Below are 21,965 nucleotides of genomic sequence, written 5' to 3' on the forward strand. Positions count from 1 at the left end.
TAAAAGGGGCTTGCAAGAGAGCTGGAGGGGGACCTTTGACAAAAGGCTGTAGTGACAGGACAGGGGGGAATGGCTTCATACTGAAAGAGGGCAGGTTTAGGTCCTAAGGAAGGAATTTTTTCACTGGTGAGAGCGGTGAGGCACTGGAACAGGCTGCACAGGATGCCCTATCTCTGGAAGTGTTCAAGGCCAGGCTTTGAGCAATCTGGTCTAGTGGAAGGCATCCCTGCCCACGGCACAGGGATTGGAGCTATGTGAACTTAAAACATCCCTTTCTATCTGAATCGTTCTATGAGCCTGTGACTCTTAACTCAGTACTTTCTACTTCCAATGTAGGAAGAAAAAGTGTTAGCCATCAGACAACTGAAACCGTAAACAATTGAAGTCAAAATCCAGATGTATTAACTGACCTCCCTATGAAGAAAAGAAACCTGCAGTTCTAAATGTCTGACTGCAATTAGCAAAAAAAAAAAACCAAAAAAACCCAACACAAAAAAAACCTAGAAAAGTTCTTTCTGCAGGTTTTATGACAAAACAGGAATTATTTTTAAGACAACTGAGAAGGACACTCAGGCATTCAAACAGTCTTTGGAAGCTGGAAATTTTTTTCTTAAATGAGAATGACCAAGATGGTGCCTGCCAAAGGAAGAGATGACTACACTGCTATGGGCCAGACAGAGCAATAAGCACAGTTTCCAGTAATTTCAAAAGAATTCTTCCTGCACTCAGAAAAATAGATGTCATTTGATGGAGAATAAAGCACAAGGTAAACAGCAAGGACACAATACTACTGGAGGTAACTTGGAATAGGAGAGGGAGTCCAGTGATTCCCTGGTCAAGCAACAAAAATATTGACCAAAGGCTGGTGATTCAGTTAGACTGATACCTGTGGAGGAATGGTAACAAAATATTATATCCAACAAAAATATTTTACAGAGTAAACAACTTTCTGCAGTAGCTAGAAAGGAAAAAAAAGGGGGAGAAGGATGCAGATAGACAGAGAAAACATTTGCTAGGAGTGAAAAGTTCAAAGTTTTCTGTCTGTTCAGTTATTTGAAAAGAGCATGTCACACACTTTTTTAACTGTTCAGAACAGCCCAATGAATTTGTGTTGTCTCTCTATAGGTATCTTCTTGGGCAAAACAAAAGGATATTACTAAGCTAATGGGACAGGAAGAACCCATCAGCAAAAGTTCCCTTGGAACTGATTTACAGAATGAATGGGCAAATCAAAAACATGCAATTAGCAGCATGTGTCAGCCTTCTATATGATCCATAGAACTAAAAGCATTTAAGATGTGCCAGCCTCAGGCTTCTTGCTCCTTAAGGCACGCATGACATGAAAACAAGAGACTACCGAGCACCCATCATTACTGAAAATAGGGATTTTAGTGATACTGGCATGACTAAAATGTAACTGCTGATCAGTGCCAATTAGCTAGAATAATCCTGTTAGCATTAGCTCAACTGTTCATTTATAAATCTCTGCAACACTAATTGTATTTGAAGTTCTTTTAACACTCACTCCTTTTGTGTGGTGATGAAAGCCTTCAAAACACTCATCAATCGAACAGCTGATATAACAAACAATCCTCCTTTAACCCTTTGCAGTCTCAGTGCTATAAAAGCAGTTCTGCATATTAACTATATCATATATTGAACAAGTTTTTATGTGGTCATTTTATTTTATATATATATATGGAACATTTTATTATATATTTACAATAAGCACTATTCTCTTGCCATAGCAAGAGCTGTATCTTATCACATACTGAGTATTACTCGTTGTCGTGAGTGTATCCCACCAAGAAAAATGAACAGAAAACCCCCCTCCATTGCTATTGTTCTTTATGAAGCTCATAACTTAGATCACAACACCCATCCATCCATCCATCATAAACGATATCTGATTTTTACTTAATTTGTACCAGAAGAGCATTTTGGCAGGAAATACTTTCCTGAACTGAATATAGATGACAATGTTGTTTCCAATTACTGGGCATCCTCATCAGCTCTGGATGAAGTTTTTAATCAAATCAAAATGGACAACAGAGAAAATGCAAGGAAGATTTCATTAAATAAATTTATTTGTTAAAATAATTTAACTCCAAATACAACTGCTGAGTTTGCATTGAGTTCTATGTACAATTCTTGTTTTATTTGAAACATCAAGGTTTAAACAACTGACATTGTTACAAAACAAACTGTTGCCCCATTTTAAGTTGCCAGTTGTATTAGAGCTCAACAATTAACTGTGAAATACATTAATTCACCCCTAGGAAACTCCAAATCAACAGCGTTAAGTCTGACTCCAGAACCCACTTCAGTCTTTCTTCAAACCCTGATCAAGAATTAACAGATGCACAACAATGCAGATAAAAGCCTCCTGCAGTTGTCAAACATTTGCTTTTGTTGCGGAGTTTCACAATTAAAGCCTAACCAGTGCTTTGATGGCACACTGGCAAAAAAAAAAAAAATTAAAAAAAATTAAAAACAAACATGCACAAAACCCCCCAACCAAATGGCTGACATCTTTAGGTAACATTCTATACAGGAAAGCAAATACCAGTAGTTTTCCCACAGAAAAGTAATGGCAACTGTAGCACTGGGGTTAGGGAGAGGCTAGAATCAGAACAGAAAATGACACCAAATTTCTTTTCTTGATGCTCTGAAGGGGTGGGCAGGGGGATGGGCACAACAGAAAAAAACTCAAACAAAATCCATTGCAAGTTATATACTCTTGATCTGATTCGGGTTTGTTTGCTTTGAATAATTTTTTGTGTGTATTTTTAAGGGAAAGAGGAAACAGTTGCTCTATCATAGCTCAAAAGAATAAAAGTTGCAACTTTTTTTTTAAAAAAAATCAACAAAACTGGAAAAATGCTGTCTTTGTAGAAAAGTACAAAGCTCTACAAGAACAGCCAAAGGAAAAGTGGGTCTTTGGAACAAATCATAATATTTTAAGGCATGTTATAAGAAACTTTCAAATACTATAATTGGTAATACCATCAGGGTACAAATGAAAGAGTGACCCAAGACCAGTGATTCCTGCAGGGTGGCCATGCAGCCGCTGTGTGGCTCACCTAGCTCCCTTTCTGCTACCCCTATAACTTGAAAAATCTGTCGAGTGCAACTGTCATTGATTCAAGCTCCACTATCTTCACATTAGTGGAAATACAAATAGTGCATAACTACTTCCTCAGAACTATACAATAAAAAACAACACTTACACTTTGCTCCCCCAACCAAGTTGCATGGTAGCTCACATATGGCCTATGCTTTTGAAAATGCAAGAGTGTAATGAAGAAAAAAAACTGGGAGATATTTTCTTTAATATTTCTGTTACAAATTTACTGTGCAATTTTTCCTATATTTAAAGCCCATCTGCTTTATATAATGAACTTCACGTTAGGCTGTTCATACTCTACTTCGTGCCATTTTCTTGGTTGATGAACAATCTGTCAGGTAAGATTTTTAACATCTCTGTAAATAACCTCGCATAACATGCACTTCCAACTCAGTTTGAAATTTGGCTTTGGTTTGTTTTTTTGTGGTTTTTCTTTTTCGAGTGCTTAGGCAGTGGATCTCACACTGAGAAGCTGTTTTGTGGATGGATTGTGCTGCTTGATTAACCATTTCCCAATCTAGATATTTGAAACCCTGAAATATCATTAATCCAACATCTCACATCTTGTTTAAGCATGGCAGCTGACACAATGGGCAGGCAGGGGGTGGTAAGAGAACATTCATACCATCTAGTTTAGGCATGTGAGTTCTGTGACTTGGAGGACTAAAGTTAAAAGCCTAAGTTTGCTATACAGTCAATGGAAAGAGGTAGGTGCCTCTAGGAGGGCGATTCAGAGCACCCAAAATGGGCATTCAGATGCCAGAAATAAACGGTGTGCCTATCTCCCTAAGAGAACAAAGTACAGTAACAAAAGCTCTGCAAAGTAGATGGGAAATGGGCTACATTTACGTTCTAGTAAGGCTTAATGCTCTGTGACATCTAATGCCCTTTGTCACACTGGTGGTGGAAAGGTCTTGAAATATTAAGGGCAGAGTTGGCCAGTTCTCTTCTGTGAACGTGATTTTCTTTAGTTATCATCCAGTGAACTATAATTCAAATGTTAAGGATATTTATGTATGGAAATCTGCAAAGTGTTTTCTACTCCAGTGTCCTTTGTGGCAGATGAGAGCGCTTTTAGGAAGTTCTGCAGATGGAGGCAAAACTCTCGAACCTAACTCCAATTACAGCATTTCTAAGGGCCATATACACACACACATACACACTCAACACACACACACACACAGCCCAGCACCCCTATTTTCACTCATTTAAACACAAGGAACTACACTGTTACTGCACAAGATTTAAAAACTAATAAACGCATGGTGTTATTTAGACCACAGGCTCAGTGACTGTATTTTTATGGCCAATTTTACCTATAAAAGATCCAGCTCAAGACAATCTCTCCAGCATTTAAAATCTAAACATTGCGATTGAAAACTTTTCTATACTTTGATTGTAAGACTTTGAAATAGGTATTTCTGTGCCATTAGTCATGCAAATGATAAATACTTCACTGCTATGAAACTAGCAAGTCAGAGCTCGAGCATCCTTTCCAAATAAAATATTTGCTCCCACCATTAAACACTCCAATAATTGGGGCAACCTTTGAATAGTGTGTCAGGCATCTAAAGAGCCATTTCCACACTCACCTAAGGAATTACAACCGTAACTATTTCACCTCTGAACCAAATTATTTCACATGGTTATTCAATTTAACTTTTCAACATTAAAGCTATCAAATAGCAAACTGGATTTTCAAATGTTAGTTTGGGATCACACCAGAGAATGTAGCCCTTAAAGGCAAGGAAAAGTGTCGTCTTTAACAAACTTAAAAATGCAGGATGTTCATACTGTCCCACGAGGTTTCTGCAGAAGGGAACATATGGATGAAACATGGCTTAATTTTCCTTACAAGATGGTACTAGTTAATCTATTAAAGTGTTCCTTGTTAGTAAGGCTCAGCAATTTTTTTTTTCATCACAGTTGCTTCCTCCTGGTTCAGTAAAGTGAAAATAAAGATGCTTCCTGCTTTGTAAACAGAGGGTTTGTTTGGCTTTTTGTAGACCAAAACCTGAAGCGATCCTCCATTTTTGAGCAGCAAAATGAAAGATTTAAAACATTCCAATGCCAGATTGTTTCTTCACCCGTCACTTGTTTCCAGATCTTGCCTCTCATTGCACACACAGATACAATGTTTTCTATTTCAAGATGTGGGATAAAGTGTAGAAATAATAGCAGTGATTTTGAAAAGAATCCAAACTATATGGGTCTCTGGTAGCCTTTTCCTCCAACACTGTCAGAAGTTCTGGTGAAATCAACATAACTGACTGAACAAACTCAGCCACATGTGATAGTGTCCATTCTGAAGCGTGGTAATCAGACACCAAAAGACTTGGCTCTCCTTTTCACGCTTGTCCTTGTCGTGAAAGGTCTTCAGAGACATCCTCTCCGCTGCTTTCGTCTCTGTTTCCAAAAGGATTCTGTCCTCTTCGGAAATAGTTGCTGTTGTTGCTGTCAGACGTGACAACACACGTACGTTCGACTGGAACGACCCTGTAGATCAACTGACTGTGCCATAAAATTGCAGGTGCTCAAAGGGAAAAAACGGGTGAGATGTGGTCATTTAACCCAATTATATTCAGAGTCAGTGATTGACTTTCAATGCTCAGCTCTGAGTTAATGTTGCTACTTCACTACAGATGTATTTCAAGTGACCCACAAACCAGGAAGTGAAGTAGACAGTTTTACCACCTTACAAAATTTCTGCAAATTAAGTCCAGGTTAGGTCATTTTTAATGCTATTGTATATTACATGCAGAACAGCATGGATCATCTTTGTCTGGCTGTGCTGCATAGTTCATTTGTCTAACAATTTCCGCAAAGAGCTCATCCACCATTGTTTTACTTTTAGCAGAGGTCTCCATAAAGGGGCAGCCCCATTCTTCAGCTAAGGCTCTGCCTTCACTCAATGACACTTCTCTCTCACTTTCCAGGTCCACTTTATTACCAACCAGAATTACTGGCACCTTCTCATACCTACAGTTTAAAAACAAAAACAACAACAATAATTAAATTTTAAAAAATGGCAACATTCTTCAAGTAAAAAAGAAAAAATAAAATTAAAAAAAAATCTCTTTGCAAACAGTACAGGCCCAACAGGAAAGAGACATTTGAATGATTTAAAAATTTTACATTTGAAAAAATGTGTATTTCACATTCTAGCAAGTTGTTGCACATCTTGTTCCCCTCAGAGCTTTCAGAGTTCTACAAAAATCTTCCTTCTCTGAATTTTCCTTCCCTCCAGGAAACATGCCAGGAATATTTTCATACTACAAAAATGAGGAATATAATATTATTTTCTCTGTTTGCAATCTCCAGGTGTAAGAACAGGATGGACATCAAACCCTCCCTTTAACACTGCACCCTCCATCTCCCTGAAGAGGTATTCTGTATCTCCTGCTTGGGATAACGATGTAAACACTCTCCCTTTCAAGAGTACATTTACCTTTGGTCAATATACACAGAACTCTCTGAATAGCAATTAATGAGACACAACCAAAGGGCCAGTAAATTAATTCCAAGTTTCAGGAAAAGTAGTCTACTTCAAGTACTGCATACACACATAAGTACTGTTATATAAAAATATGTATTAGATAATACAGAATGTGTATCTCTCCCTCGCAGCATTCACATCATTGAGCCAATTAAACAAGTCAAAGAGACAAAGAAAATCAAAATTAAGTTCCAAGCAATGCTATCACAGTTCTGCTTCATAATCAACTTGGACAGCACAACAGATCATGTTGCTATGAAGGAATTCTTTACTTTGCACCTCCTTGTGAAAGGATCCTTGCCAATTTTTTTTTACAAAATTAAAATGCCTGCTGTTTTTTTTCCCACCCTCACATTCATAAACCTTTCTTCAGACATGAAACTAAGCGTTCCATCAGGTTTCAAATTTACATATTTGCCACAGAAAAGAAAAGAGAGAAGAAAACACTGGGCCTATTTCCAAAATACTCTTACACAGGTTTTTCTCACAAAAACAACTAGGACTGAGAGCAAAACCACTCATGACTTTTCAGCACTCAAACCAGACCTAAAAGAAGCAAGATGGTACTTTCTTAACTTAAACCTGAATTTCTCCTTCATATTTTCTTAGTAGTATTGCTTTGAGTCACATCACTGGACGAAGTCTGAACTGTGGACAGACATAAGGTACAGCTGACACCTGCAGCAGCTGAAGATGCTGAAGCCACCCTCCTTAAGCCACCTTCTTCCTCCCTCCCACCCATCTTGCCTGCCTGCCAGGCAAGGCAGCAGAGCAGTGCTGGTGCATGTGCCTCACCTGGTTTAGGGAAGAGCTGTTTCCCTGTCAGTCCCCACTCTGCACTGGAACGGGTACCCTGTGTGCTCCCGCTGCCTCTGCCGCAGGGACGGCGGGCTCCCCCAGAGTCCAAAAGGATGAAAGGCCAACAATGTCTCAAACCACATCAGCAACTCTTACATCACCAAACTAGTATCAAAAATTTGTCCAACTGTGTCATAAGATGTAGCTGAAATTCTAAACTTTATTATGCCTCTTTGCTTACTAAGAGAGTGTCATTTAATCCATAGTCTGGGGCTGTCATCAATAACTGCAGAGAATTCCTGTCACTTTTACCATTTATCCTGCCTTCATTTACCATCTGAAGAGACACAATCCATTTCTTACTCTGTGGATAAGTGTTTAGCACAATGATATCTTTAGAACTCTTGCAAGAGCTAAGCTGCCATTAATAAAGTACCAAAATACACACAAGCATCTTGAAATCTGTCCTCCTGCATTTAAACACAAGACAGTATAGTCTTTAATTACATAAGATGGATGGCATTCAACAGATAAAAACCACTGAATTGCTGTCTTATCTTTATTGTTCAGATGCATGTGTCCTATTGTATTTGCCATACAGCATTAAAAAAATCTTCAGTGGAAATGAAATCAGGCACCCCCTTCACTGCATTTCTTGATTTCTGAAGGGTTTGAACTTCCTCTCACTCTCCACTGGCTTGCCCTCTGGTAAAACTGAGAAATTCAAAGCAGGTGCTTGAGAAATGCCCAGTGAAGAAATAGATGAGCCAGAATTAAAACACATGATCACTTCTGAGTTTTGTGACATCACTTCAATTGTTGAGAAACATATAAGGAAACACATACACACTTGTTGCAGACTTATAGTCAGTTCTCCTGAAAAATTCAAGTGCTTTAAAGGTTTAGGAAAGTTAGAAAAGCTGGGCAACTAAATATCTGAGTGTCTGTATGCTATGAGTACTCAGCACTTGGGAAATGGAGCAGTGGAAACCCTGATGTTCTGTACTGAAGAACAGAAAGAACTGATGAGCTGACAGAAAAGATGTGAAAAGCCTAATTTAATTTATTTGCACAGGACCATCTAAGAACTATTAGGTGGAACTGATAGAAGCAATTTTCTGTATTGCTTTTCCTGTTGCATTTACCCAATTCACTACCTACCTTCACTACCTAAAATGGGATCCTACAGTCAATAGCCTTATTCACCTTATAATTCAGATTCACCCAATAACCAATAACTTTACAAGACTGAAATATGTAAGAAATTGTTTCTGCAAAGATCTCATTATGTCTCCTTAGCAAAAATAAAGTTGCTCTTGCAGAATACATCCCTGCACTACCTAGATTTTTAGTAGTTAATTTTACAGAAAAAATACATTTTATATATATACATATTCTGTGTGACACATATTTTAGATTTTTATATATACTTATGCCTGTCTGTTATAAATACAATTTATCTTGCTACATAGAAGAGTCAGTGTCTACTACCTAGAATACAGTAAGTAATGGAAAAACAGTCCACGGATACTGAGCATAAGACTGGCTCTGGTATGAGCTGGACTTAAGTGCTCCAGCTCAGTATCAGTCCTGCCACACCCAAGCTGTAGAGGGAGTCAGACCAGACTTCTGTATCAGATTCCCCAAGTACCAAGAGGATAATGAACTATGTGTCTTCATTCAGAGTCCTAAGGGCCTTTGCACTTCCCAGTTTTGAGTTCTGGTAACACTTTGTGGAAAATCTAGCTCTTGCCTAAATGAAACTCTACAAGCTCTGAAATTCAAGCTAGCTATGCACCCTTTACCTCTCAACACTGCCAGAATTTCCTGCCTCACTTAGTGTCCTGGGCAAATTCTTTTCTGATGAAAAGAACAGGGGAGATCCCTGGCTCAATACTTTCCTTACTACAGCTGTTGATCTCACTAGAGGCAACTTCTGCCTGCATCTGGAGACTCCACTGGATACTCAGAGCTTTGACCAGCCAGATGTTGGACACCCACCACTCAGGTGGTGTACGGCAGCACAGGCCCACCAAGAGGAGGGCAGTTCCTCAGATGCAGGGGAATTATATGATTCTAATGAAATTTGAAGGGAAGATAATCTCTTCTTCACAGGCTTTTTACCCTGTTGAATTTCAGTGGCCCAAGAGAAAAATAGGTTCTTCACAAAGGAAAAAACAAATAAACAAAAAAAAGAGAGCCACCTCATCATGTCCAAGCAGCAATGCAGAATCCTTCCCTACAACCACAAAAATTAAACATGGGAATTCACAAACCCTTCCTCCAGTAGGATCTAACTTACTCACAAATACTTGTAGCAGAGCAAAAGAGGATGAAACCCCACCATCTATACTGAAGTCCTGAATCCAGGCTGCTGCTCTATCACAGGATCTGTGAGAGAGCAGCTCAGCCCAGAGCAGGAGCTGGGCAGAAGCTTTGCCTTTTGCTGCAGCCCACCTGCCCCTGCCTATTCCCTTAGCAATGGAAAAGTGGCACAGTTCTGCTCATTTCTGGAGCAGGAAAATCCAATTTTCTCAGTATGGCTGAAAAGCTTTGAGCAGCACTGATCATTCCTAATGAAAAGCATGAGGGCCACCTGAAAATAAGAACCGCTGCTACTTTCGTCAGTATCAAAGCAGCACAGTATGTATTCTGGGGTAAATATAGCAGAGCCCGTAAGAAACGCTCTCAAAAATGCAGCAGGGGAAGGCTTGACTTTTTAAGACATCTTCAGGAACAAATTTTTGCAAGACCAATGACACGTGTTTGCAGAACACGATTAAAGAACAAGGCACTTCACCCTGTTTAAATGACTTCATTATCTTTAGCTCCAATATGACAGATACTGAGCAGTGGTGACTCTTGAAGAGGTAGCAGGACTGCAGACATTTATAGCCCTATGAAAGGAACTGGTACAGAGTCAATGCCATCATATCTAGGGTTTCCACTACTGGCAAGGTACAGTCATTGCTCCATAAAAGACAATCCAAATGTATTTCTCAGTTCTAGATAAATTCAGTGCTAAAACCCACCTTCTTACCCATCTTCAACGAACACCTAGGACAGTAAATCTCACAGTTTTCCTGAGGATGGACACCACAGCCACATGAAATCAATAAATACACAAACATCAAATGTTTTATGTGGCCCAGTTATACACCACTGACCACACAGCCTTATATGTCACACTGCAATAAATATTTCTATATTTTATCTTACCTCACATGGCACACACATCATCCACATTTCTGTTTAGATTACTATGTACACTTTGAATAAAAGCTTAGAACATTTAGAAAGTGTCAGGGTGAATGGTGTGAGAATGATCTTCAGAGACTTTTTCCTCACAGCTTTTCCACCTCCCATCACACCCAAAAAAACATGGACAGTACCGAACTTCTTTTACAAGGTACTTCTCAGATTTCTGGCTAGAACTGTCATCGGATAAAGACAGAAACAAAGACAATGTGCAATGAAAATATAATAACAATGAAGACTGAAACAGCAAGAATTTAAAAACAACCCCCCCCCAAACATACCAAGGCTAATAAACTGATCTGATTCCTTAAACTGTGGTAGAGATTGCCCAGTTCCCCTACACTCTGTGTGTGTGAGTTGTAGTAGTCAGTAGAGAAAAAAGTACAAACAGGTCTCTGTTTTCTAATTTCACATTCTGGAAGTGGTGTCTCTTTTCTAAGATTTTTTTCCTGAGCTTCATATCAGACCCAAATATTTTCAACCAAGTCATTCTGTGTAATAAAACCAAACCAAGATAATACTATGTATTCCTAGAGACTACTTTTTATAACAAGTTTAAGTCCTGTTGAAGTTTTTGGAAAGACACATGATTACAGCTTTACATGATAAAAACTGGGACCACTGAAATACAAAAGGTATCTATACAGGATAACTATTACTAATAATCAAAAGGAGTCTCCAGCACTAAATCTCCTCTATTACCTTCTACCTCCAGTACTAACTCTCCTTTATTACCTTCTACACACAGGGCATCTTTCTCTTTTCTTTTTTCTTTAAATGCATTTCTGTCACTTTTGATAGTATTTCAAAAAGGAAATTAATTTAAGGGGTAAAGATATTAGTGTTGAAAATGATGCAAATATTATCAAAAAGTCAATAAAAATAATTGTTCATCATTTAAGACAAAAAATTTGTGGTATGAATCCTGCCAAAATACACAGCAAAAGAAATATGGGTAGTATGAAATAAAGTACCAGAAATGACACTTAAATCTATTAGGTTATTTACAAATTCACACTAAATATAACTAAATATCCTTTTGTAATGTAACTTGCAAACTTTGCTTTCAGTAAAATCTATCATAACTTGAAGAAGCAGTTTCCTCATTTAGAGGATGAACATATTCCAACTGTAACTATCAAGAATTTTTCCAATCCCTTTTGCATAATTACTTGGATATTTAATGCAGAATCCTAGATAGTTAAAACTCACATCAGCTACGGAGGATAGGAAAAGGCACTGAGTGTTCCCCAGCCGGATTCTGAGCCTCTCAAACACCAGGATGAGAGGAAGCAATACCACAGAATTTTCAAGGCGAAAACCCTCTTAAACCTTTCTTGAAGTTACCAATTCTTGAACCAAAGCAGCAGGAAAAAAAATTATATATACACACACACTTCTGAAGCTATTACTACCTTAAGACACTCAGAGGAGACATCTCACTTTTACCAAACCCCTATTCTTTGTATTTTGGTAGCTTTAAAAACTGCAGCTATTAGGGGGTCGTTGTGCAGAATTATGTTTCCATGGACTCCTGCAAATAGACACCAATAAAGATGTGTCGATACCTGTATACATGTACAAATGTGTCAGAGAGATACTCAAATCTAAACAAAGGTAGGTTTCTGCAAAGTTTGAGCCCTTTTCCCTCTAATGGAAATTATTACAGCTTCTCAGGCAAAACCACACAGAACAGCTGTAAAACTCCCACGATTCTGGAGCAAACAAGTCATTCCAGTTTACTAATTAATTGCATTTAATATTCAGTTTCATAAGTTACATTGTATAGTGATTTAATTTCTTAAGCAATAACTCACAACTAAAAAAATAGTCGTAAAATAATTTTTATAAATGAGTAGATGTTAAAGAGTTTATTGGAAGTCCCACTGCAATTAGGTGGCTGAGTCATGAATCAGTTTGCTATAAAGAACAGTGTATGGCCTAATTGCAGGACTGGGATCTAACATTTTATTCTAGGCTTTGACATGAACTCCTTACATAGCCTTTGGGAAAACAAACTCTTCAGATGGATAGATTGAGGTATATAAAGTCATGATAATTGTACTTACTCATAGGACAGCAAATTAAATAATAATTGCAAAACAACTTTAGAGGATAATATTAGAATAATAAATAACACAACACCATATCACTTTTGAAGAGGCTTCAGAAACTTTGTTCTCGTACACAAAACTTTCTGGAAATAATCCCCTCAGCTTAAATAAAATACTTTAAAGCCAATTCAGTTCTGTGGGTGTTAGAGCTGGCTTCACTTGCCAATTTGGCTCACCATTGGTGCTGTGCTTGTAAGAAATTAAGAGGAAATAGTTCCAAGCAAAAGCCCAAGAAACAACAACCAACCACAGCATGCAGAAGCACTATAAATATCTGCTTCCCAACTCTCACAATAAGCACTTTTCAACCAAAGCACTTGCACACGTTATTCCTAGGCAGCTTACAGCTGAGACCTTCCAAGGGACTAGAACCATGGATTGCCCAACCCAACACACATACTCAAAGGCCATGCAGTGAACCTGCATTCTCTTGCTGCAACAGATGTAACAGGATGATGCACATCATCTCTGTATGAAGGACACCAAAGATCTTCACAGGTCATTTCCATTCACTTCAGAGAAAAATTCTTATCTGCGGAGGACTTTCCGCAACTAAGATTCCGTAGGAGAACTAGAATAACAATAAACTCCTTCCGTGTTTTCAGCCTGCTTCTGCAAGTCACTACAGATAGAGCCTACTTCTAGCTCTGCCTCCAGCTTTTTAAGATAAAATGTCAAGAGCATCTGAAAAGTCAAAGGTCTATCGACATGTCTTAAGGCTTTGCTAGTCACTAAAGTAAGTCCCAAAAAAATATCCCTGATCATTAAGATGTTAGGGAGACATTTTCTCATTAAGTTTGCAGAACTCCATGAATGTTTAAACTACGTCCCATGACACTGTCTGTTCCCCTCAAAGTAAGGCTCTGGCACAGGTGAAGGAAAACAGCTTTCTGAGTGCTGGGGATGACAAGGAGCCAATGACACAAGGAGCTTTAGTTCTCATCTACTGCCATTTCAGATGCTCTGAAGTCTTCACAAACAAGAGGTTATTTTTCACCTTAAAAAGGACACTTCTCTCTAGTATCTATCATTAAAATTCACAGCTAACACTGAAGTCTATTACCAAGACTGAAAAGACTCTAAGGGATATATAAAATCTACCTTCTTAGCAGCAGGTTTGCTGGGAGCATATCCAAACAAAATTTTAATCCTCAAGTTCCCTCTCTATGCCAATCAAAATCCTCATCTTCACAACTGAGCATCAAATATCTTGTTGCAATCCTGAAATGCTTGGGGCATTTAGCAACTCAGAAACACTGGAATTTTCAAATGGGAGTTTTCTGTTCCTTGGTTTAGTTTAAGAAGAAATAACCACAAGTAAATACAAAGCAAATGTTTTACCTGACTGTTTCCATTGTGACTAATTCCCTTGTTTCTAAAAGCAACATGAAAATCAGAATGTCCTACAAATCTGAGATTCTCACAGCTGCACCAATTTCATCTAGCTCCTGTTTCTCTACTCGGTTCATACTGAAAGAAATCTAATTGTCAAGAAAACTATTAACAGATTATAAGACGTGTTATAGTTGCTTAAATACAAAAAAGTTCTTGCTCAAAAAATTTCCAGACATTAAAGCTAAGCATCTATTTTTTTTTTAATTACTGCTACTAGCTGTAGGAATAGCCCAACATCCTGAAAATTAGGCCTCACATTTCAACATTTAAGCTTTGCATCCATAATTGAAAATTATTCTTAATAACCACATTAGTTTTCTTACTCTGAATATTTTTAAGCCATATCCATGCTAATATACTAATGTTTATTCCAATACAATGAGCATGACTGGATATGTCAAGGCTTTCAGTACCTACCAAATGTGCAACATATAGAAGATTCTAAAATTAAAGAGACTACCATCTATCTTTTATTTGCATACTGAAGTCTCAAAAAAACCATTTCTTTTAAAGGACAACTTTTTTCAGACATAATCACTTATAATTAAATTTTATCCTCAATGTCTTAGAGCGAAAACATTAAGCATCAAGCAGGAGGAATGCTGACATGTGATTCAAGAAATGTGGGTTCAGTTTCACACCCTGTTACAGACCACCTGTGCAATTTCTAGCAAGTCCCTTGAACTCTGTAGCTCTGCTCTCCATCTGAAGAAAAGAGTTGTCAGCTTTAACCTCTATTGCCTATGGCACACAAACACTTCTGAGGTCTTCCATCCTTACTGATGGAGGCAATCTGAACATCTTAAAGCATGCAGTAGCAGTTTTGCTTGCTCTTGAGCTGAACAAGCACCCTGCATCCCAGCTATTCTCAGCAGTAAGCTATGCAACACCACAAAATATCGGGATTTCTTTACAAGTATTAGGAACATTAGGGCAGATTCCATGCCAACATCAAACTTGTCAGCAGCAAGAATAAAGCTGGTGGATTAGGTGTGCCTTGAAGCAAGAACACCAGCTTTGGGGTCAAAGTCAAGGTTATTATCTCACCTCAACATCACCAAATTGAGCAGAAACTGCAAAGGCTCACAATACCTTTAAACATACGCTGGCATTGAGGGATTTCTCCTCCTCCTTGCTCCTCTACAAAACTCTACCAGGTCACAAAACCTGCCTGTTCTGGTGATGTGGAACTGAATAGGTGCCTTTACAAAGGCAATGAAAAATGCAGATATCTGTTAAAAGCAATGTGAGCCTCTTTGTACATCATACAAATCCATGGATTCCAATTGTTCTACAGTTTAAAGTTATTACATTGCTGTGTTCAAACAACAGAGAACCTAAAACGCATTACTATTTATCTATCAATACATATTTTGTCACAAGAAATTTCTCTTGGAAGCATATCTTGATGTGCAAATGTTTAGATAAACTACTGTAATATTTTAAAATATACTGTAAACTTCTTGTACAAGCAAGCATTGACAAAGGTGAGGGAGGAGAAGGAAAATGACCAAAGAGATTTGTACCAATTCAGATATATCAAAGTTTATGCCAGTAGCTCAGCTAAAAAAAAAATAAAATCTTTGCAATAAAATACTGTTAACAATCCTCCTGGAAAAGCTGAAGCAGCCTCCAGACTTTGTATAAAGCGCAGAATCTGTAAAGTAATTTATGAATACAATGGTAGGTCTAGTTTCTTACAGAGTCTATCAATGCTGCTATCTAAAGCTCTAGTTTTTCCTTCTGCCTACAACTTTTCCCCTCACCATTCTCCAGTCCATAAATAGGATTAAGCATGTGCCAGTTTCTTCCATATAGCAGTGACAGTGTGTCTTTCCCACCAACAATTCTGACAGAATTTAATCATTATTTAGATTTCTAATTTGTTCCAGATGTTGATCTGGGCAGGAAGGGACCTTGGGAAGTCTCCAGTCCAACCCCCAGCTCAGAGCAAGGTCAGCCAGGAAATCTCAACCAGCTTCCTCAGGGCCATGCACGGCTCAGTCCTGAAAACTTCCAAGGACAGGCCTTCCATGATCTCTCTGGGAATTTGTCCTAATGTTTAATTTAGTTTAACTGCACTGCAGAATTCAAAACTTACTGGCAGGTAATGGAGGAAGATGAGACAAGCGGACGACTGAGTTGCATAATGCTTGTTTACATAGAAAATAGGCTTAGAAACAAATGACAAAGTTACATAAATATTTATAGCTATTCATTTATGTAGAGGAAGTGATAATCATACTTACAGGCCTCAAGATAGACATATATCTCAGAATTTTGAAAGCAAAATGAACTAACCAGATTTTGCAGCATTAACTAAAGCTCAAGAATAAGTTAATGACAACTTCAAAGTCTTTATCCTTGTTTATTTAAACTATAAATTTGAAACTTTTTAGTGGATACATAAAGTAAAACTAGCAAAAAGTAGTGAAATTCATATGCATTTTAAAAGGGTCAGAAGACTAGAGTTCTCTAAAGTATTAGTTCACTCTTCAAAGCCAACACACTCTTATATTACTTTAACCAATTTATAATCACTGATAAAAATTCCACTGCAAAACTTGTTTAAACTATTCTAATAGGATTTTCTCTAGCTCATTAAAATTACACTTTTACAGTCTTCAAGAATAGGCCTAACAATTAATTCAAAACCTTCTTAGTAGCATCCCCTACTTCCAAAGGATTAGAGTTCAGGAACAATCATGTTGTCCTGTCCAGTCAGAACCACAGGGAAAGAAACAGAATCTCTTCCATTTCAAGGTAAGAACCTTTTACTCCAAAAAGTATGTGCTCCTGACTTTTGGCATTACCCAGATCTAACCCCTGAAATGCAAGCCTTGGTCACAGAACTGACCTCTGATAATTTGACTGCCACAATCTAGTCTGCAGGATGGAGCATTACATACTGATACAAACTACAGTTCCACAGAGGCTTTTATTTATTTGCTTTTTAAAGAATTTGACTGTTTGCAATGAAGCTAGCTGCAGGTCACTAAAACTCAAGAAAAAGTAAAACAAAAATACCAGGGCTAATTGGCAAACAGCCTGGCCTGAACTTCTGCTCTTTCATCAGTCCCTAAGTAGAAGCTAAGGCAGGTAGATACCAGAATTTTTCTGATACTGCATAGCTTGAAAAGAATTTGTGTGTCTAGTTCAAAGCAGAGACTTTCGTTGCCCTAGAAACTAAAGAAGAATACAGCTTAATGTCCCTCAAGCTAATAAAAATATCCTACAATGCACATAAAAAAAACTTTGCAAAAAATGCTCAGTTGAGACAGATCTTCCTCACAATGGTACAATTAGGGTGGAACTCTGGATACTTTTCAAAAGATGGACTACTTTACAGAAACTCTAAGCATGTGGCCACACTGATACAGAGAACCAATTCAGGACAAAACAGTATAAATGCATTTTCTCTTTTACTGCAGAAATACTATTCTTATTTCAGTTCCTTTTGACCACAGTCAAACCCTCCTCTACCAACAAAGTAAAAATCCAAGGCCTTGACTAGTATCACCAGCAGATGCTCTGAAAGCCTCTTCAGTCCTGCCAAGCTCCTACTAGAACATATTATTTCCTACTTGGTAAGCAAAACCATTCTGCCATGACTTGAGAAAGCTGGTGGCGCTTACCTTGTAGAACAATTTATCTAATTACCATATGCCGACTATAATTAATTGGAATGTTAGAATAAACAGAGCACCAAGAAGGTTCTATTCTCCACAAGTTTAAGTCAGCTCCATCTTCAACACCTCAACTTTCTATCTCCAGACATTGTATCCAAAAAGTGTATACAATCTTGTTAAATGAAACTGTTTCCATATCTAAAGACTAACAGACCAAAATAAGAGCTTCAGAATTGTCAGGATTTGATTGTTTGTTATTTGTTTGTTCTCATTAAAATAAATTCTGGTTCATCTTCAAATACAAAATACTGCCTCCCAACATACTACTGTTAAGTGGAATAAAGGTAAATATAAATTTCTTGATAACCTCCTTTCTATCTTGAGCATAAACCTCAGAAATAAGTTTCTTAGGAGATTTTTTCATTCTTTCTACAATAAGATGGGTACCAATTAAAAAAAAACAACAGACTACTTCATTCTGAATCAGTGTTGTGAATATAATCCATTTGAATATCCAGACATTTCTTAGTAAGAACTTGTTTATAAGATGACATTAAATATAGGGTACCTGGTAATACAGTGAAATCTAAACATTTTACTCTTTCTCACATACATTGATGTGTGCATGAATATCTCAAATCTAATATTTGATTAACTATCAAAATGAAGCCATCTAGAATGAGGAACTCTGATACAGTCATCATCTCAGATGTCGAGCTATTTATATTTTAACTACTGTATAAATGTTAATTTCCTTGGGTCTACTCTAGGTTATAAAAAGCTCCTCTTTCACAGAAGAGTTTTACTAACCTGTCTGACAGCCATTTTATTGTCCACGAAGACACTCTGTGGCAGCCAGTCAAGCCTGCAGACTGCTTTATCTTGTACCTGTTGACCCTACCAGCAAGGCTGGCCCCTGTGACTTCACCACCCCCACGCTGCTGCACCTCTGGGGATGTGGGCACTTGGCTGTGCCAAGGCTGTGTCAGCAGCAGCGGGGTCAGAGCCCAGGGCTCTGGCTGTCAGCATCCCTTGGCCAGCGGGGCGGCTCCGCGCTGGCGTTCTGCCGTGGCCGTGCGCCGGCCGATGGCCGGTGACACCCAGAGACGGGGAGGACAGAAAAAGCAACCTGTGCACAAGTGTGTGAGAGAGGGAAACAGAATGAAATCAGTGCCTATGTGTCTTACTGACACAATTTTTTCTTTTCTCAGAGGGAAACAAACACAAGCCAGGCAAACCTAAGAAACTTCTTTAAAATGCTGCAAATTCCCGCATGGATACCAATTTTCATATTGCTCAAATTAGGTATGAGACAAACAACGTGGCTTTACGCTGGTTTAAACAAATTTGTTCAAAAGCAATTTGGTGAAAGAATTTTCACATGTAGACAAAGCCTATTTTAATTTTTTTTTAAACAGACGATGACTGCAGAACCTGATAGAATCCATTCATTATTTTTTTCCTTTTATCCTGAGTCCTGACCCCAGATGGCTAAAAGACTGAAATCCTCTTGTGTACATATATGCATATATTTGTGTGTATGTTTTACATATATTTTAACTGTCTCTCTTTCTGAGCAAACTTAATTTAAAAAAAAAAGTACTTCATTTTATTCTAAGAAACAATATATTACCCCAATATTTACATGTCTATTTGTCACATTTTAGGTACAGAAAGGATGGCAATTTGTATACTTAACTCTCAAAAGTAAGAGTAAGAAAATATTTGAAAAATATTGAAATATTTTAAAAAGAAGGATTTCTTTTAAGAAAGAGATTATGTTTAAAGGTATTGTACACATATCTCCCTGTCCATTACACCTTCTTCATTGAATCACTAATTGGTAACTAGAATTTCCTGAAAATAGCTCATTAATTATTTTTTCCACATTAAGTTGTCCTATTCAGAAAGGCCACTCCAATTAATCTGAAGGTGTGTGCAGAGGTGTGAAGCCTAGACTGTTCCCAGTCCTTTTAATCTAACCACATTTCTTGTTGACAGACAAAGTCTTTCAAAGCAAGCGTTTTGATCATTTCTTGTAGAAGAATGTAAACTTCAATTACCAGATTAATTATCCCAGCTGGGAAGGCAATACAATTGCTGAATTTGAGAGTAATGATGGACTTCCAAGGTGTGCCTTCTCAGCTTTCATCCAAGGCTGAGCTCACCATTGTCCCTCTCTGGCAGATGAAGCTACCACGATGGCAGTCACTATTTCTGATTAAAAATCATCTGAAGGAGAAGTCAACATTCCCCAATTCACACCTTTAGGTTATTTGTTTTCTTTCTTGAATAGACTCATTTTAAAAATTATGCTTTGCTCTTTTTTTATTTTTTGCCAAATGTAGTTTGTGAGAAAAAAATAAAAAAGGCAATATCTTGCAATAAATTGCAGCAATTATACTGAATGACCAAGTTCTTGAGAAGCCATTGAAATAAAATATTTTCTTTTTCCAAAAATCATACTTCTTCCCTCTGTAGAGCCTACAATGCAGCAAATCTTTCCAGAGGTGAAAACTTTGTAAACACAGGCTTGTTTCTTTTTCTACAATGCGTTCTTGTCAAGCCTAGGGACACATTAGTAAGCCCTGCAATTCAGAGCACCTGCCTTCCCTCTTCCTTGTGTTCCAGAGCAATTTGGACATTTTAAGTTCAAGTACTCCAACGGTAGCTTTCATTATATTTTGTTTTCCTTTCCATAAGAGAGTTACATTGTAAACTTTGGTAGGTAAAACCTGAATTGCATGGATTTGTTCCAAGAGTTACTAAAGTACCTAAGATGAAGCAGTCTGGATAAACCACCTTTCCACCATCAAGCTACCATGATGCTTATCTTCAGCTTCTTGTGATATAATTTTTAGAGATACAGGCCCTTTCAACATGCCTGCTACAGTTTAGTCTTGTGATGGAGGGTTCATATTGTCTGCAAGTGCCGGTCACCTCCTTCCCTTGAGAAAGGGCCCTGCTTCCCAATAAATGCTCACATGTCCTGTCTGCAAACCACCCCTGCAGCCCAGTAGATGAACTCTTGGCAATTACAGGTGTAACCAACAGTGTGAATTAAAAAGATTAAAGGAATGGTTGCTCCAGTCCAGCAGGAGACTGTCCAAGGACTGCATTTGCTCCTTGTGGTTTCTGAAAACCACCTTCACACAGATGAGGAGCAAGTTTTCCAATTACATGGTCAGGGCAGAATCTGGGGCAAAAGGCCTGGTGGCAGCAGGAGCATTCCCACAATGTAAAAACTGGAACTCAGAGTGGTAACAGGAACTGCATTCCTTGCCAACCCTTGTTGACAGACTCATCTGACAGGTAGCAAGTATATGATTTTGGTTGCTAAGAGATCTGGTTACAAGAGAGCACGAGAAATAAAGGAGTTACAAGAACTTTGTCTACAAACTGCTAGATAGTAAAACGGACTCAGAAATTTGCAAGAACAACATAATAAGACAGTGATACTTTGTTATGTAACAGAGCTTACAAAATCCTAGATGGGACAACTACATCCTGTATGGTACCAGACTGAAGGTGAGACCATTAGATAGATACCCATTCATTCAGTCCAGGCAAAATTATCAGCTGATCCATTATGTTATCTTTAAAGGCAGCAGAGGACCCATGAACCCCACTCCCACCAAAACATAGCCACAAAAAGCAGGCAGCCTGGCTTCTCCCCAGTTTTAATGAATTTTGGGAATATTTGGATTGAGTGCAATTCTACAATGTGTCATCATGCTGTTCTAGAACATCAAGGACCAAGGAGCACGAGGCTATTGATCCTCCCACATGGCTAACCTATACCAACTGCTGGAGAAACAGATGGCATGAAAGGAGACTGCTGAGCATCTGCAGCTTCTGATGTTAAGTGAGGCTGCAGACAACCAAACTAAGAGACAGACAGAAGAGATACCTAATGAAGGCAAACTAATCAAGTTTCTTCCTGTTTGATACTTAACACTAAAAGTCTATGGACTCTTTACAGGTTATCCTGATATCATCATATTCTCCAGTTTCTTTCTAGGAAAGAGTCTATCACCCCTCAGACAACTATTTGCATAAGGATAGACACCTAAGCAGATTCTACTGCAAATAAAATTTTAAAATCACCAATATAAGCTGTGCATAGAACTCCTTCTAGAGAAGGAAAG

The 21,965-nt window shown here is 38.1% G+C and overlaps 1 protein-coding gene across 1 annotated transcript in view; it reads right to left on the reverse strand.

The window, feature by feature from the left end:
- Positions 1–2,089: 2,089 nt before the first annotated feature.
- RAP2A (RAP2A, member of RAS oncogene family) overlaps positions 2,090–21,965 on the reverse strand; it is a 30,899-nt gene continuing 11,023 nt past the window's right edge. The window contains exon 2 of the mRNA XM_084226065.1: positions 2,090–6,106. Coding sequence (XP_084082191.1) covers positions 5,869–6,106 — 238 coding nt within the window. The 3' untranslated portion in view covers positions 2,090–5,868. The remainder of the gene's footprint in view (positions 6,107–21,965) is intronic.

Source organism: Fringilla coelebs, assembly GCF_963513975.1.
Source record: "Fringilla coelebs genome assembly, chromosome: 2".
Lineage (NCBI taxonomy): Eukaryota > Metazoa > Chordata > Aves > Passeriformes > Fringillidae > Fringilla > Fringilla coelebs.